The 18,439-nt window shown below is 39.7% G+C and overlaps 1 protein-coding gene across 3 annotated transcripts; it reads right to left on the bottom strand.

Annotated features, from left to right (window-relative positions):
- Positions 1–30: 30 nt before the first annotated feature.
- LOC105229262 (protein expanded) lies at positions 31–16,863 on the bottom strand. 3 transcript variants are annotated; one of them, XM_019991439.3, is made up of 7 exons: positions 16,283–16,863; positions 16,027–16,174; positions 12,003–12,139; positions 11,759–11,904; positions 7,754–7,833; positions 3,525–7,695; positions 31–3,455 (listed from the first exon to the last, which is right to left on the bottom strand). In XM_019991439.3, exons 3-7 carry the CDS (start codon positions 12,092–12,094, stop codon positions 2,566–2,568), a joined length of 5,379 nt encoding a protein of 1,792 aa, XP_019846998.2. In that variant the 5' UTR covers positions 12,095–12,139; positions 16,027–16,174; positions 16,283–16,863; the 3' UTR covers positions 31–2,565. The 3 variants fall into 3 exon arrangements, with proteins under 3 accessions (XP_019846998.2, XP_011207720.2, XP_049317289.1); XM_011209418.4 differs by lacking the exon at positions 16,027–16,174 and having other exon boundaries at positions 16,283–16,862; XM_049461332.1 differs by lacking the exons at positions 16,027–16,174; positions 16,283–16,863 and adding an exon at positions 12,896–13,933.
- Positions 16,864–18,439: the final 1,576 nt, after the last annotated feature.

Raw genomic sequence — 18,439 nt, 5'->3', positions numbered from 1 at the left:
AAGTGGGGAAAGTAATGTATTTAGCAAATGTATGGGTATATTTCATAAATTTTTATTTGCAATTTATATTTATAATAAACTTTACGCTAAACAGTGGGAATGTTTTTAGACCTAATTTAGTATGCCTTTTTAACCTTGATTGATTTCGACTTTCGTATACGGTGATAAGTTAAAAGCCAAATAATTCATTACAATTCTCTTTTAACAAACATATGTATGTATAATACATCTCAGTACAATCGTGAGTGTTTGTATGTAAATAATGTTATTAATGCGATAACAATTTCATATTGTTTAGTATTATTTAAATTGCTATTGAATATATTTAATTTATGAAACTTTTAATTTTTATAACAAATAAAAATAAACAAACACAAAAGTTGAATGAAATACATTTAAGGAAAATAAACAATTTGGGACTCTTGTTCTGTCATTCTTTTTGTGACATCCAATAGTTTTGAAAATAATTGTTAGTGAGGCAGTTACATATGCTTTTGTGCACGAACCAGCTTGATATAGAAAATTGTCCTTTTGGGCTGACACTCAGAATTCACTTTGACTGGAATATTGAATTTCATCCCGAATTGCGAATTGACCAATTATACAATACAATACGTATGTGTGTAGTATATATTCCTGCATTATTTGTAAAGATAATTATGGCAAAAATATCGCTTTTTGTTTTTCATTCACCTTATCACATTTAACTATAGACTTTTAAACGAGAAAAGCCTACGTAAATTTTTGTGACCTGAAACACAGAAAGATCAAACTTCACCTATTACCTTTCCACACTATACCATAAACATACCGTATGTATATAAGTACATTTTGTTGAATGCAATAATAATAATAATAATAATATTAAGACATACTTATTTATAAATATACCTTATAAAAGTATCTCTTTACTTATGTATGTATGTATGTAAGCATGTGTACCTACTACATAACGTACGGTGGGGCAAGTCTAGGCAATATTTACTTAAATGCATTTTGCATATTTAAAATCTCCAATATGTATTTACATATGCTTTACATAAATACGGCAAACTAAAAGTATTTACTCAATTACACCCTAATCGCTAAGAAACTAAAAGAGGTTAGATTGCATTACTATTGACTTATGGCTTCTCTTGGATAACCAATCGACGATCAACAGTCGGTCATTCGATCAAATTGATTCGTTTTGTTCGTTCCGTGTTTTTCGTACTTTGCTTAAGCCTAAACTTCACGCACCGTTGAACTTACATACATATTTATATACTGTTATAGTGTAGTCGTTGCTCTCCTTTAGAAGAAAGAAGAAGAGAAAAGTAAAGAATCTCTACTCTTTCGATTCCTTCGAAACTTTAATGTATGAAACATTAAAATAATAAAAAAAAATTAAAAATAAATTATAAAAAATAAAAATCGATCACAGTTGTTTGGGCGGATTTCGTATAATAGTATGCGAGTGCATAATATCTTGTTTAATACAGATATTTGTAAAATATCGATATGCACTTTGTAGTGGCTTAGTCACTTCTGTTCACTGCAATTTTATAAAAAGTGGGGAAGAGGAGCATAACAAAACAATGCATTAAAATAAAACAGAAGGAATAAATAAATACAAATTAGAACTCATGTATGACATAAGTTTTCATTTAATGTGCTACGGCGAAAATAAATATTTTCGTATCTTCATACCCAATTTCTACTTGTATTGTGAGTATTTGTGTACTATTTGTCTTTTGTTTGCTTGTTTTTTGTTTTTTTTTTTATGAATTTCTAAAAGTGACTAGATTAAAGTGTTTTTCTTTTCATTTTATAATTGAAATGAAATGAGGTCAGTTTTTTGCCAAGATATTACTCATATCTTTCGGATTTCCAGCAAATGCTATTACGTGCTTTTATATTAATGTACATACATATTTACATGTATGAAGTGGGCACTTATATATATATGCCACATAGGATTGAAAGACTGCAGCGCCTGCTTTGTTTTATTAAGCGTAACCCTCAGATCAGATCTTTAGGTAAATACCCAATTAAAATCTGACAACGAATGGTTGTATAAATACATATGTTGTCCTGGAGAAAATATATCAGCACACCAGTATGAATAGATTCGTGACCTTTGCTATAAGTACGCGTATGTAGAGAAAACCTTCGCCTGCACACCTTCCCCCTAGACACTGTGACTTTTCGTAGAGAAACTTTCCGTGAGGATTATTTACTTCGTTATTCTATGTATAGTCGACGTTTGGCGTGATTTTCATTTAGGAATAGAAAGTAACACCTGAACAAAAGAAATCGCAAAAGATCTTACGCCTCCTGTACTTATGCATACCTCTTTTGTTTCAGCTTTGTGATGGACTGGGTGCACCAAGTGCCAAATTGCATTTACATATATTAGCCTAGTGCCACTCGCCGGTGTGTTAGAAAGAGCCGTCAGTTTTAACGTTTACTCTTCCATACTTAACTACCCTAGCTTTTTTGCAAAGTTTTGCGTTTCCATTCGGAGTCTTATTTTAACTCTGTTTGAAAGGTTGTTGGCAACTGGAGTCATTATAGATTTCAAATTTAAGAATTGTAGCTTTTATGGTGCTTCATAATTGCTGGATCCATGACATAGTTATTTGCCTCTGCCATTTGCATGGGTAGAGGTGGAAGTTTGTCATTGGGATGGCGATGGCTTCCCACTGACTTTCGGCCTTTTCCGGAGACCAGTTGCAGTGTCGATGATGTTGAGGTTGTGCTTTTCGTGCTGGTGTTTGCAGAAAGTGTAGTGCTTTGCGTTGGCATTGTTGTGCTTGTTGATGTCCCGGCCGAGACCACAGCTGATGACGAAGCTGTCGCATTTGCCGCCTCATTTGCAACGAAAGCTTCAGTATTAGTTGTCAAGTTCTTATGCATCGATTTGCTGTTGTTGATTTGATTTGCAGACACCGTTGAGCCTCGGCCACTGCTTGTGGATGCTGCATTGGCGTTTACACTCCGCATTGCAACAGTTGTAGATGTGCGATTCGCTTTTGAAGCGGCAAATACTTTGGTCTGTTTTAGTAATGACTGATCGTTGCAGAGCGCAGATATAAGTGGTAAATCCAAGTGTTTGCTTTTTTCACGCAGTACAGCAATATCGAGTGGATTAGTAGGGGCATTGTTTCCGTGACCGACATTCACATTGTCGCCGTTGGTTTCTTTCGACTTGATGTTTCCAGCAGATGTGATAGCTTGTCGATGGGCAGCCGCCGCACTTGCTTGAAGATGTGCTAAGATACTGCCGCCATTATACGATATGGGGTTCGGTTTTGGCCGTTCGCCCGCCCATTGCGCACCGCTGGAAGTGCGGGTCATATTGTTGACACTCTGATTGGTATTTAATGTGGGCGGTTTCCTTGGCGGCAAGTGATTGCGGATCGTCGATGAACGTTTGGCCGATACAGTACTGGTTGCAGTTGGTTTTGAGGGAACTGTGAAAGGAATACTTATTAAAATTATACGAAACTACAGTTTTAGTAATTATCATTGATGATACTCACTTGGTGGCGGCTTTTCAGATGGTGTAGGTATCGGTGGTTTCTTTAAGCGTCTGTTTACATATGGTGGTGGTGGGGGAGGAGGCATGCGTTTCATCTTTGGAAGTGAGTCAATTGAATTTAATATATTGTCATCTGAACGTGAACGTGAACGCGCAAATAAATTTGTTGCCCCCGTACTGGGTACTGTCAATGCGGCAGGATGTAGTGGAGGCGGTGGAGGTGGCTCATACGTAGAGCATAAGCTGGCCATGGATGGACTGTAAAGCGGCGAATATGTGCTTGGTAGTTGTACATATGTGTCTGATAAATTCTGGGTCGACGCGTAACGAGAATGTGTGGATAAGGCTAATGGCAAGTAAGGTGTGCTTCGATAGATCGCGTGTCCCTTACATGTCTCCCAAGATCCAACATGTGCCCTGCCTGTGTGATAAGCTAAGTACTGATGGTGATGCGGGAGTGGTTGGGGTGGTGCTTGTGCCATGGCCGCATATATTGAACTTTGTTTAGCATCTAAATACTCTTGCTGACTCACTGCAGGATCTTGGATCGGGTATATAACATAGTCAACGTCGCTATAGAGCTGTTGCTGGTACAGTTCGAGTTGTTTGCGTGCTAGCTGATTACCATAAACTCCTGGTTGTGATGGTGGGGGTGGTGGTGGCGGTTGACGTGGTATATTGGGGGGTGGTGGTGGTAAAAATTGTCGATGCTTGATCACTGGTAATATAACACACGTTCGTGGAGTCGGTTTAATTTCTGGATAAGGAGGCGGTGGTGGTGGTGGTTGCTGATGCAACGATGACATGCTGCTGTGTCCGCCATGCAATCTATAAGGAACAATTGGTATACCAATTGTGCTTGGGATGACGCCTGCTCCGGTGGCAGCAACAGCAGCAGCCGCAGCATGTGCCATTGCCGCAGCAGATATGGATGATTGTCTTGTCGCTGAAGCCGGAGGATTGTTGGCGTTTAGTGAAACCTGCGACGCACTGATGTAGTGAGAGTTGTGGACAGAATGCTGTGAGAGGTGGCTTGACATGTGTTGGCTGGAAATGGAACCTGTTGTGGACGCAGACGATGAGCAATGCGTCGGAGCAGCATAACTAGGCTTCTGATTATCACTAATTACACTGGTATGGGCTTTAAGAATGTTTATTTGTGGTCGAGTGGTAATGAAACGAGCAGTAATTTCTTCCGTTTTTAAAGAGCTCATAGATCCGGCAACCGAAGAAAGAACACTGCTGGAATGATTGAGAGAAGAGGTGCTGGATTCTACTGATACCAGCGACGTGGGTCGCGGTTTATCCGATGACGGATATGGTGGAGGGTCACGACGTCGAACGGCTGGTGCCGTTGGAATGGATGCACGTGATATTGATGTACCCACTGGATTTGTGTTTACCTCATTTGGAATGATTGGCGATGGCACTTTGGAAAAAGTTGTAGCAACTGTAATGCTTTTGATATTATTGCTAGGTTTTTGTGTTAAGGGAGAACATATTGGAGGCCCACAAAGACCAGTTTTTTCATGTCGTGCGTGATATGGCGGTGGAGAACGCATTGGTAAATTGCCAAGGCCCGCTAAATTCGTTGTATGCTTCATGTTATTGCTGTCGATACGTAGTGGGGGTGCTGGAGGATCCGTCGGTATTAAATCGTTAATTAAATCTTCAACATTATCATCATCGGTTGGGGCAGTATCTTGATGCCCCTGAATGTATGATTCCCCTTTGATGGGCAACGGCAAGGTAACATAATCGCAGTCCGAATCTAATGTACTTGACACCGTCTTACGATTGGGATATGTGCCGCGACCAACTATTAAGTCGGTCAATTCCTCTGCAGAAAGAAGATTGTGCTTATTGTCGGTTGGGTCGCTGCCATCTCCTCGGAAGGAACCACTTGTGCTTACATTAGAGTCTGAGCGTAAACGGAACTCTTCATTCTTAATGCGTTTGCCATGGTAATTACCACCATCGACTGAGTCCAAATTGGGATGACTTTCATGCAAATTATTGACATTCGCTTCCACTTTGGTCGGCTGAAAAATACTTATTCCATAATGGGAGCTCTTCTCAGACTCGGCCATCTCAGACGATTGTCCGGTCATTTCGCTACTATGCATTGTGTATACACCTGAAGTTTCAGTGGGTGGAGCACCGTGGGCCAATGTATATACACCAGAAACGCTCTCGTTTTCATCGCGACTGGAAGATGCAAAATCGTGTTCAATACAAGTTGATTCTGCTTCACTGAGGATGGAATTTTGAGCGGTGTGACTAAAGCCCAGTTCAAGGCTACTGGACGTTGAATTTCGGCGCTGCATTGGAGTTGAATTGATTATGGAATTCACCGCCAACGATGTTAACGTATTATTTGTAGAGTCTGAGTTGGGTAAAACCACGACAGTACTACAAGTCGATGAGCACTGGGAACCAATGTTGTGCTGCGAATTGGGCGAGTCAGTGGCAGTGGAAGAGTCCGCTGCTCGTTGCGATGCCTGATTGGAACTGCTACTGGAAGAGTTTCCCGCTGAGTTGTGACTTCGGTCTGGTGATTCATCACCGGAGTTTGCGGAATTCGAGTGTTGCTTTTTACGTTCCTGACGTACGGATAGCGCCGCTAATTGCTCCTCCAAATCTTTCAATGAGACCTCACCCACGGATGATGTCTGTCTACTAATGCTCGGATGATCAAGTAAATGGGCCAATGCTAGACTCTCTGTGGACGGTGCCGCAATTGGTACAGGTGGTGTGTTTATCATGATTTCAACTTCATCTTCAGAATGAACGCGGTCACTCACTATGCCTGAAGTGGTGTTAGAGCTAGTGCTCGAAATTACGGATATGCGCTGGTCACTTTTATTTTTGTATGGCAAGTGTAAACTGCGTGAATATGTGTAGCAAGCATGAAGACAATCACTCTCCTCTTCTTCACGCTTAATGACTTCTTTTAGACGAGCCGCAATCTTCATGCTGAACTGATGAGTTTCACGGCACAGTGTTAAAAGCATTTTATTCTTCTCGTCCGAGGTAGCATAAAGCAGAATTTTGCAATCTCCAGAGCGAATTTCGAACTTTTTCCGCTCGAACGATAGCTTGGTAATGCTAGGCCATAAGAATGTGGTTTGTTGCTGAGGATTTTCAAAGGAACTGAAAATTTTTATGCCCTTTGAATAAACCACAAACCACGAACTGCCCAAACCATTTTCGTTTTTCGTAGAACGCATCCTGAAAATGTGCGCATTGACGCACTCATGCACAAGACTGGCTTGCTGAATGTAATGAAGCTCTGCGTCGGCCGTTGACATGCCACGATATTCGCGATGACAGGCCTGTAAAGCACTCATTGCCCAAGTCGTGCGTAGCTCAGCAGGCAGATAATCATTGAAGTTAAAATATTCCTTTGTAGAGATGTTCGTCGACGTATGAGCCAGCGCGGAAAGAGAGGTGCTCGAAGAGGTCGACGTTGTTGGTGGGGTGCTGGAAGAACATTCACGATTTATAGAAGACATCGACGACGAGGCTGAAAACGAGGCGGCCATAGCTCCAAGACTACGCTTTAAACTCCCACTGATAGGGAAAACTGATGTGGACGATTTTGGTCTATTTAGTTCTTGTGGATCCGTATTTGCTGATGAAGTTGTGACATTTTTTGTGCTTAGAAAATTGGACAGTCGAAGAACACGGTCATTATCATTGCCTGGAGTTTTGTTGATTTTCGGCAATGTCGTTACAATTCCAGTTGCCGGTTCAGTTTTCGGTAAAGCTGTCTTTTCCGTTATGTCGGTATTTTTTGCTGTTAGGTTTGAGACTTCACTTGTATTGACTGTGGAATTTGTAGCATGTGGAGAAAGCTGGCTTAGGTGGTTACACTCCATGGGTCCACCATAATTGCTTTCTCTCAATAATAAGGATTTTAAAGTTGTGCCTCCACTCGTTTGTGTTGAATTTGGTGCATCGCCTAAATCAGCTTGTAATGCTAATCCGGCGAGCAATATCATTGACTGTTCTGAATATTCTTTAGGCGTTTCCCGTTGTAGAGCATTGTGTTTTAATTGCAGGTAGTAATTATGGCGGGATATCTCATCTTTCAATATAAACGGGCTCTCGATATAAAATTGAACACGGAAGTGTAATTCCAGGAGAGGTCGTCCATTTGCGTCGAGGCCCTAGAAATATACAATTTAATTAACATAAAATAAATCGAAAAACATGTCATCAACTTACGTGTGTGTGTGATGAGCGCCAACTTTTCGGGCCGTATTTGGAGAGTTTGCTCTCCGGATCCGCAAACATGTATTCGCCATCTGTAATTGGAATAAATATCAATTATTAGGCATTCACAAGTTTTTCATATTAAAAATAGTTTTTTGTTTGAATTTTTTCTAAAATATTCTCTAATGATTGAAATGATTCGGCTTTTATCGGGGAATATTCTGTTAATTAGGCCGGTGAATAGAGAATGTGCGAGTAAGATATATTGGAGTTCTGAGACAAGCTTTAATTTCGATTTCTTTACTTTTGAACGCTTCATTTTCGCAACAGGGCCCAAATCTAGCCCCGTCCGTCTGCTACCCTACTTGAACCAAGCACAGACTATGCCATGGCGTAGTGAAGCTGTCGGAAAGCAGCTGCATCGTGCAATCGTTCATCGCCCGGCGTATGTTTGTGAGTATGAATTGACCATTTCAGCATTCCTGTCTGAGAGCATGCACTACCTACATATACACACACATGCTGTACATGGCATCTACCCGAATGGAAGTGTATATACTATACATATGTATATACATACATATGTACAGATGCATAAGCCGTTTTTTATATTTATTTTACTGATTCCGCGGGTTTGGCTGGAATTTGAATTTCTTTTCGTGGCATTTACTTACACCTCTTAGCATTTGCTGCGTCTTGCATTTGTATATATGCATGTCCAACCGAGCGTGTATGTGTGTTCCTTCGTTTTTTATCATCGAAAATAGTTGTTTGGTATGAAATGCTATATTTTTTACTTTGTTTTGTTACTATTTCTTACGTCGGACAGTTCGTGTTTTTATATACATACGTACATATTTCAATTTTATTTTATTTGTTCCGTACTTTTTTTTGTAAATTATTATCATATCTTCTTTGAATGTATGGATGGAGTCGCGTCCTCTGCTGCGTGTTGCTGTGTGTGTGCTTCCATGATTCTTGTTGTTTTCGCAATCGCCACATACCAACATCGGCATTTTCTCTTCCATTTATTGTTAATGGTGCATAATCATTATCGGCAGGTAGCGGCAGTCAAGATAGTGGCGACTAAAGAAGATTCGACAATAGCAACAACAACAACAACACTAACAACATAATATTTTATATCCTTGTTGCGGTCGTTATTGTTTTTATTCGGTTTTTATATTTTTCTTGATTTTCATTAGTCAATTTTAGTTTGGTTTTGTAGCTGGCGATCGCGTGCAACCGATAAACATCGGAAATTAAAATTCCTCTCTCATGGCTTCAACTTGAGATATTTGGTATACCTCTTTCAGACGTTGGCAGCGGTTACCTTCTGCTGCTGCTTTTGATATTTACATATAAAATATTATATTTTAAGGTCTTTCCTTCTGTTGCCTTATCACTCGCAGATGTGCATATGTATGAATAAGATGATTCTGTTCTCCACAAAGTGATGTACTATAATTCAATAGTTCATTGTGTGCCAGAGGATTGGATTGGATATTTATATACTACTAAACAGTACTAAATTCTAATTGGGTGTGTGGTTAGTGTATCTCAAGGTTAGATACATTTTTCTAAGCTTGTGATGTTAGGATTCCAATAAAATTGATTGATTTTTGGGTAGTTGTAAAAAGCTTTCCCAAAAGGCGTTTCGATGCTCTTCGGATCTATTCTCAAAGCAATAATTCATGATGAAATGTCTCAAATTTTTAAAAACGAAACAAAATATGCTTGCGTCTTAACGAATTTCCTAAAGACTCCTTTGACCGTGACAAAAGATTCAGATATCATTATCACAGAACTATTACAACAACTCCATTACTTCCAATATTTTAAGTTGTAATTTTTAAATAAAAGAAGTTCCGATATGTTCGATGCCTTAGCGAATCACTGTGTTGTCTCTTGCAGAGATTTAACACAAGCGCTGCTTACTCATGAGAAGTGGTCAATGGGTGAGGGGCCGCGGGTAACCATACTGATACCTTATCGACAAGTGCAGCGTCCGATAAGGTATGAAAAAATAAAACTAATAAACATAAACCAGTATTTTGAAAAGGTGATTACAACGCACCAACGTCGCCTAGCCCAGCAAGCAAGCAGCTCAACTATGCAACACCGTAGCAGCCGGCAAGCACGGCAGATTGAGCGGCCATTGGAGGCTTGTTATTGTTGTAGCTTTGAGCAATGCATTTGGTTGGTGTTTACGATGCAGCGATGTTACTTGGACAAATGCAGTGGCGGAGAAGGGTCGCAGACACAACCCGATGCTTATTTTACCTCATTAATTCTAGAGATCCATCCTTTGGTATGTGACCACATACACACATATACACACAAACCTACTATACATATATAAATGTATGTGCGTGTGTATGTTCTCATCTTAACCCGTATGCATACGCTTATGCCAGTTGCCAGTTGCTGGTGTGCCTGGTTAAGGCAAGAAAAACAGTCACTGATTCAAAAAGCTCCACAAAAATGCTTCATAAAAAGCAGAAACACATAAAAATGCTAAAGACACAACAAATATTGTTCAATAAAGCAGCCAGCAAGTGAGCACGGCGATGGTGAGGTATTACGAAGCAACGTCCACAGCTCGGCGTGTGTGAGGAATGCAGCAACAGCCGGCGGCAAGCGGTGTGCGGTGGAATGATGGAGTGACGGCGGCAAGTGGAAGGCCAAGGGCAGTCGGGGCTAAGGCAAGGGGACAAAACTGGCAATTGGCAGCGGACACAAGACGCGTGTTCAGTAATTCAGGTAGCAGTTGCGCGCATTGCCATAACACGAGAGCGCTCAGGCACACGGACGGACGTCCGATGGCTGATGGTCGTTGGACGATAGTCGTTGCTGGTGGTGGTTGTTGAATTGTCGACTACGACGGCGGCGGCGTTGCGGACGCTCTGTTGCCAACACAACCAGTAGCCGCGCCGCAGAAGCAGCAGCCGTAGCTACATGCTCGGAAAACGAAAGAGAATGGACGCACACCTCTGAGCCGCAAGAACAAAATCGTGAAACCATAAATGCAGGCAGGCAGACCGGCAATATGTAGAAGTAGCAGCTATACATGTATGTACATTGAAAACAGAATGAAGACAGGAACATAAATACAAATCGCGAAACAGCTTAGGAATGTTGACCAAACTGGCTGTAGACTGTAGGCAGTTGGTTTCCACTGTGACTGCAACGATTGCGGCGATTATAAGGCGCAGATAGTGGCGGAGCGTCAGTGAGGATATATGTAGGTACCACTTGGAAGAAGGTCTGTAGATGTAAATGTGCACATCCACTCACATACACATGCTTGTACAGCCATGGCTGGTTGTTGGTGCAACACACTTACGCTCATATCTGTGACGTTCGCCACCAATCCTTAGCTTAAAGCTGAATTCGAATGCTATGGTAGCGGCAGCATGCAGCATGCAGCTTGCTGTGGTAAAAGTACGGCCATTGCACAGATACAGGAATGCAGCGCATCGGTGGCAACGTGCTTCAGAAGCACAACACTTGCAACTTGCAACATTTTTGGTTGAACAAAAACAAATATGATAAATAAAGCATTGATTACATGCGCGTGTCATTTGTCGCTCATATATATACCTACATACATATATGTGTGTGTGGAACATAAAAATATCCTATTAAATGACTTTCATAGGGAGCAAATAGAAAATTATTCGAAGGGTGAAAAGTATATACTATATTCAGTATGTAAATATGTAAACGCATAATTGAAAATTACTTGGTGTTTTTTATACTATAATTTTCATCTGAAAATAATATTTCAATTATGATTTTATTAAAAGACTTTTTGTTGTTCATCAATACGGTTTAGATAAGATGGGACTGTTGAAAATTCTGAAACCTTAACTACTTATACAGAACTCGGCATCTATTCTAATAATTGAAAAATTTCGAATAATCGATAGACAAAAAATCATTTTCATATACTCATACTCATGTACTTATTATGTGGAGGATAGGTGTGATGTGATGTGTATAAGTGAAACTTACCGATGAGCACCGCCAAACCGAACAATTCTGTATCGAGCATGCCTTGTGCTGCAAAATGTAGGCATGTTTGTGTGTACACTTCTCTCACCCGACTCTTTGCATCGACTAGGAAGTATAAAGTTTTGGGTTGCTGATTTCCCAAAAGTCTGCAAAGAAGCATATCGACATATCAAGTTAGAATGTGCTTTATACGAGTATTGATAGTGGAAGACTAAAAAAGCAAGAGTTTGAGATATCCACCTACCTTAGGGCCAAAAAGCGTGATCCTGGTGATAGTTGTTCGGCCGATGACGCGCAAACTTCTAAAGGCGCGCTGACAGTGCAAAACGCTCGCATGCTGCATCATTACTTAAATGCAACAAGCCCTTCCGAAATATCTTTCTGTAAGCAAGCAAATTCAAGAAAATTAATGTTATTACTGATGTGGTTGGTTAAATATGTATGTATGTAGGGTGTGCATATCAAATAGCTGAATACTTTAAATATGGGAAAACGCTTAGAGAGTGTGTGGTGCATATATATTGTGGTTGTTGTTTTTGAGATTTTATTTTCTAAGCAGGAGATTTCATTGTAAAAAAGTAAGAATTTAAGTATATTTACAAAGGGGAGAAGACAGACGATCACTATGAACCACCGAAGAAGAGATCACGTGCCCGCCAAGCGCCTGCTACGCTGATAAGCACAAGTTCATAGAAATAAATAATTTAATCAAAGCCTCAAGCACACAACAGCCTCGAATGAGACTCGGTTTTAAGCTTAATTGGTTTCTACGCCAATAAATATAAGAAGAAGAAGAATCAAAGCCTGATACTACCTTCCCTGACTACTACTATAACACCTTTTTAACGCCTCCTGCTTCATCGATTTCTAAATTTATTAGAACCAATTCCGCGACTATTTCAACTCTTTCACTTCAAATCTTTTCCCGGGCATATTTTCAAATAACCGGAGCTATAAAGCATATTTAGCAGTTAATACATATTTACATGTGTATAACTTCAACAGCTCGCCGTTTGCTATTGTCTCCTTGGTGTTGGTGTCCATATTCGTTGAATAATAACTTAAAATAATTAATTTATATGCACGAATATATCTTTACGTATGCATAGGTGTGTGTGTGTAGGTATGGCTTCTTACGTGTAACTTTCTTTGAGACCATCGCTCGAAGTTGCATTTGTTAAGGTTCGTCGCTTAAGTCTTTTGTTATTGATAAGTGAAATTTCCGTATCGCGTACATACATAAAGTATTTGTAAATTTACATGCATTTATGTATGTAAGTACGTAAGTAAGTATGTAAAGAAACATATTCACGCACACGTGCCCTTATTACATTATTAGAGATGTTAAGAAATCAATACCCAATATCAAAGTATTAACTTTTGTTGAGTGCGTTAGCGTTTAGTGGATTATAAATATCACAAAAAAAAAACACTTTTTCTAAAAGCCGTCGACTCAAAGTAAGCAATATCTAATATGAGTGTACTTCCGCGGAGCAGAGCTACCTATAATAGCCGTAGTTCCACAGTCAGACACCAAGTTGCACATCCCAAAGTGGACGTAAAGCTTATGTGAATGCACGGGTTTTTAAAACTGGCGTTAAATTGAGCTTTAAAATATCTGCCAAAGTCTATATATGAGTATGTAGATACATATGTACATATTTACGTAATGTAAACCAAATACATAGGCATCTGTTGCTGTTGATTGAAGGAATGCAACATGTGTAAATAAATACGTTGTTCAGAGGGTATTGTTTAACCAAGTTAAGGTGTGCTCTGTTTTCGTGTCACAGGCCGGATGGGCTAGGCCGGCTAATATGCCGCTCAATACCATTTAATTCGTTTCATTGATATTAAATTACATGCGTAGCACATATATGAACCCCTGAAATCTCAGGCTATTGTTCTCGGCTCTACCGTTCATTAGAACATTTAAATGCTAATAATTACGTATTTGTTCGTGTATGACCTTCAGTTGGATATAATGCAAGAGGAAGCCCGGCCAACGAAACGTTTGGACCGTTTGCGAGACTTAAATCAGAGTAAAATGCCAATTAAAAATATTAAAATTGACTTGCTCGCGTATCGGCTAAATCCAACTAAAGCAACATGAAATCTCTTGTTAAGGAGGTGGAGTTGGTTGTATGTACATACGCATGTGTTATTCAGGGCTTACCTCCACTTATTAAACGACACCTAAAACGACTGTGTTTGCCGCCAAATTCTGCTAATGGCTGCCATTTGCAATATTTAACAACTGCGGATAAATATAAACACCTGATTAAAAGGGGTTTCGGTCTCCTTTTTATATTTTCTACGAAGAACATTTACACGCATATTTACATGTATTCGTGCACAATAATTTATTTAATTCGGAGTTGGAATAAACTACAGTTTATATTAATACTTATATTACTAATTATTATTTTTTTTTGGAATAAATACTCGTATTTTCATCTTCGCATGCATTTCAACATTTTTGCTTATCATTTCACTGCAAAATCCGTTTCTTTGCCTTTATATTACATATGTGTGGTAAATACTGCATTATACATACATATATGTACGTAGGTATGTATATAAAATGTACATTAGCACAAATTTAGCATTTCCCATTGAAATAAAAACCACTTTAATTAAAAACGTTAGAGCAAATGGGTGTGTTGTGTGTTGATTTCACCTTTCTATGAAAAACTCGATTGACACTTTTGTACTTTTGTATCCCTTTATCTGTGTATATGTATGAAAGTGTGTGTTTAAGTGTTTGTACATTCTCCTATCGACGATTTGTAGACGCTTTATTGTCTTTCCGTTCGGCTCGCATTCCAATTGACTTAGTGTCTAATTGAGGCAAACGCAATTTCATTCAACAAACACATACATATGACCCAGGTACACACATATGTATGTACGGTTGTTGAATTAAATGAGTGATCCAACACCCACCCACGATTATCACACCAGTGGCCGGCGGCTAGCAGACACACAAAGAATTCGGCTGCTTCAGCAATGAAAAGGCAAATTTTGCCATCGAATTTATTAAATGAAAATTGGTCAGCATTGTTGTTGTTGCGGAGGGTGCTGGTGGTGCATATAGAGATTACTGGCACTACTGCAGGGTAAGCAATCTTGAGAAGGATTTAAGTACACATACACACACACACACACCGGTGCATGCACGGAATGCGGGAGTACAAATGTTGCCCATTCTCTCGCTGCAGCAATCGTTGCTATTCGCCTTATTAAATCTTCTCTTCGATAGCGTTCGTTGTTATTTTCCTGCATTGCATTGTTGTTATTGCTTCGGCCGTTGCTATCTCAATTCGCATATATTTTGTTGTTGCTCGAAAGAATGTCATGCCATTTTTGTTGTACTTCGATGTGCCTCTATTCTCCATTGCGCCGTTTCGTCGACTTTTTACATGAGCACACACAGAAAGAGATAACGACAAACATGCACACACACACCCCTTTTATCAGTCAGCACTTGAAAACCGAATGCGAGAGAATCACCGCGGCTCAAAACTCCAACCGCACACACACACGCACGCACATAGATATATCTGTGCGCTGAGGAACCGAACCGATCGTGGAGTGGCGCGCGATTTCTGGCGTCTTCGCCATCGTTGGGGCTTGTGAGCGCCTTTGAGTGCATCTGTGTGTGTGTGTGCGCGAGTATGGGTGCGTCTGCTATGTGAGTGCGTATCTAGAGAACGCAACGTGGATTTTCAACTAGATTCTATTGGATTTCTTTCCCCATTGTCACAATCATTTCTAACCAGAACACCACGGTGCAGAGCAATTGCAAAGCTCTTACTTGTATGCACATACATACATACTATACATATGTACGTATGTATGCATATTATATGGTATTTGCATTATAACCATTTGTTGTTTTTTGTATACAGATTGTTGTAAAATAACAGCACATTCACCGCACTCAATCGAAATGACCGCCGTTCATGCAATAAAAGCATGGCACCCCACAATTCATGGGAGCTTAATAATCATTGCATACGATCAACGAAATCTCAATTGCTTTTTCACTTATTTTGATTATCATTTTTATTTTCATTATTGCTGTTGTTGTTGTCGTTCAATTGTTGTGTTGGTCACAAGTATCGCCGAGTATTAATATGGCACATTCTTGACTGATTAGTAAGCGAACTTTGCACAACCACCTCATAAATTCATACCAACACACACATATACATACATATATACTTGAATATCTACATATTGTACATACATACATACATACGTACATGCATGTAACTATGAGTATAAGTAATTAGTATCCAAATAATCTATGAAACGATCGCAAAACACTTCCAAGTCGACCGCCGTTGCCTTTCGTCTCGAACGCAAATGCTGTGAGATCACTTATCACTAATTTAAACATTCCACAATTTGCTGAAATTATTCGCATATTTATCCACAGTTATACTTATTTAGTATATACATATATCCGTACATACATATGAACTAACATATTCGTGTAATTTCGACATGAAAACATACTTTCTTTCGACACGGTATTTCAGCTCACTAATTTGGCTAAATCAGCATGAAGAAACTGTCAAGTTGTTACGCTTTGTCGTATCTTCTCCGTTTGCCCAACTTTAATTCATTTATTTCGCTAACTTTTTCCACTCAAACGCTCAAGTATCTTTGTAACCACTGATAACTTCACTTCACGTATTCCTATATATCTTGCGGAACATTTCTGGTGAGTTTCTTTCCTTCTCTATACTTTTTTTGTTTCAGATTTTTTTTGTATATATTTACAGAAAAGTAATTTTTTAGCTCAAACTTATCGAAATCTTGACCGCTTCGCTCAGCACCATAAACCGAACTGAACCAAACGCCCCGCGAAACCACAATTTTTCTCCGTCTCCGCCATACGAAGATTCCTGACCCTCTCTGCTGAGCAATCGAGCATTTAGCTCGTATACCTGTTTATGCCAGCTACACTTTTGCCTCACTGTGCCTGCGTGTGTGCATTTGTGTGAGACGTATCGGCGAGCCGAGCCAAGCCGTGCGCCAATGGTGGTGCGGTGCGAATATTTCTTGGGATACCTGCTGTTGCTGCTCCCAAATACCAGCTACCAGCGTCGAGATACTCGTTGCTCGGTGTTGCTTTATTGAAAACGTGATTTTAGATTGGAATGCGCTATTTTGTTGATAATTTCATACAAACACACATGCATACATATGCCCATCGTATTGTATACTGGTAGAATGTGTGTACGTGTGTGTGCACGATCATGAATTCATGAACTTTCTATGTATGTAGTACAATATACCATACCATACGAGTATGAGCATTCTCTTTTAGACATGGCGAGAGACTTTGGGGGCTCCGAACAGTGTATGAACAGCATTTCAGTTCAAAATCGCGATCGTTGGGAGTCTAGTGTTTGTTGTTCATTTTTCGTGCCCGCCGAATATTTTCTGCGATCGAGCGCATGTATGTACATATGTATATGTGTGTATGGGCATGCCAGTAGGTACAATTGTGTGTATATATGTAGAAGTGGAGTGGTGTACATGGAGCATTGCCAGCGTAGACATTTGAATGACCATAAATATAAATGGGGTATCGTATATTTTCTAATTGGAATGCGGCAAATGTTTAAGCCCGGTGTAAACCTGCGTAAGCGGGTGTGGCGCGGCTAACCTGAAATGTCGATTTAATGCGATCGTGTGTACATACCGACACAAATCTTTGTGGATATGCACTGCAAGTGAGCTTATGAATTTAATTATTTATTTACTTACATACGTACATACATATGCACACTTGTGCCAATAGTTGAATAGGCTACAGATATTTGCGAGTACAAAAAAATGCCTATTGGACCAAATATCTTCGTTTATTTCTTTCAAAGACTCTTAGATGGGCTGGCGCTCTCAGTGCGTTTCAGGAGTAAAAAACACCTGTTTAGGGGACTGCGGATCGTACGAAGTACAGTCTGATTGAAACTCACAGTGGCTGATACTATAAGTATTATCATAAAGCAGGATAAACAATAAGTTTTAGCGTTTGGAAAAATTATTAAATCCGGACGAAAACCATCCATAACCATATCCACTGCTATTTGTTAGATTTTACAAATATTCAACAGTAAAAACGTAAGAAGTAGTAACGCCTAAGTTCGGGAGTAGCCGAACACTACATACCTTCGCAATTTATAAACTTTATCCGCATCCACAGGACACCATCTACACCTACTAAGAGTGTCAAGAAACTCTTGTACCTCAAATATTGCCCAGGCTATAGCTTATACCGACGGACAGACGGATATGGGCCAACCCTATTATTCAACTAGAACCAAGAAGATTTGACTTCAGTTACATGCTGATTAATAAAGAGTATGTATAAATGCTTGTACGTCGTAAGAATTTTGATTGTGCTTGTGTTTGTAAGACATAGCGCGGTTGAATTGGATGTGTAAGTGAAATTCCATTGGTCTGCTGCAGCGGCGGCAATAGCGACGCCAGTGACAGCAACAATAAATAACTTGAATGGACGGACTGCAAAAAGGCAACGATTACGACGAAGGCGAAGGCAAGGAACGAAGGTCAATAAAATAAACCCTAAACAGCTTTCAAAAGTTGGGACTCAAGCTGACAAAACCCAAAGTGAAAATCGAATCCTTAGCAGACCGATTGAGC

The sequence above is a fragment of the Bactrocera dorsalis genome, unplaced genomic scaffold (assembly GCF_023373825.1).
Source record: "Bactrocera dorsalis isolate Fly_Bdor unplaced genomic scaffold, ASM2337382v1 BdCtg021, whole genome shotgun sequence".
Classification (NCBI taxonomy): Eukaryota; Metazoa; Arthropoda; class Insecta; order Diptera; family Tephritidae; genus Bactrocera; species Bactrocera dorsalis.
This window is presented reverse-complemented; position numbering and strand designations above follow the sequence as displayed.

Bases quoted from the DNA above. Each gene is read 5' to 3' on its own strand.
- LOC105229262 (XM_019991439.3), bottom strand. From the start codon at position 12,094: ATGCGAGCGTTTTGCACTGTCAGCGCGCCTTTAGAAGTTTGCGCGTCA. The intron at 11,905-12,002 runs GTAGGTGGATAT...GCTTCTTTGCAG, and splicing joins TCACGCTTTTTGGCCCTAAG to ACTTTTGGGAAATCAGCAAC. The intron at 7,696-7,753 runs GTAAGTTGATGA...GTATATTTCTAG, and splicing joins GGCGCTCATCACACACACAC to GGCCTCGACGCAAATGGACG.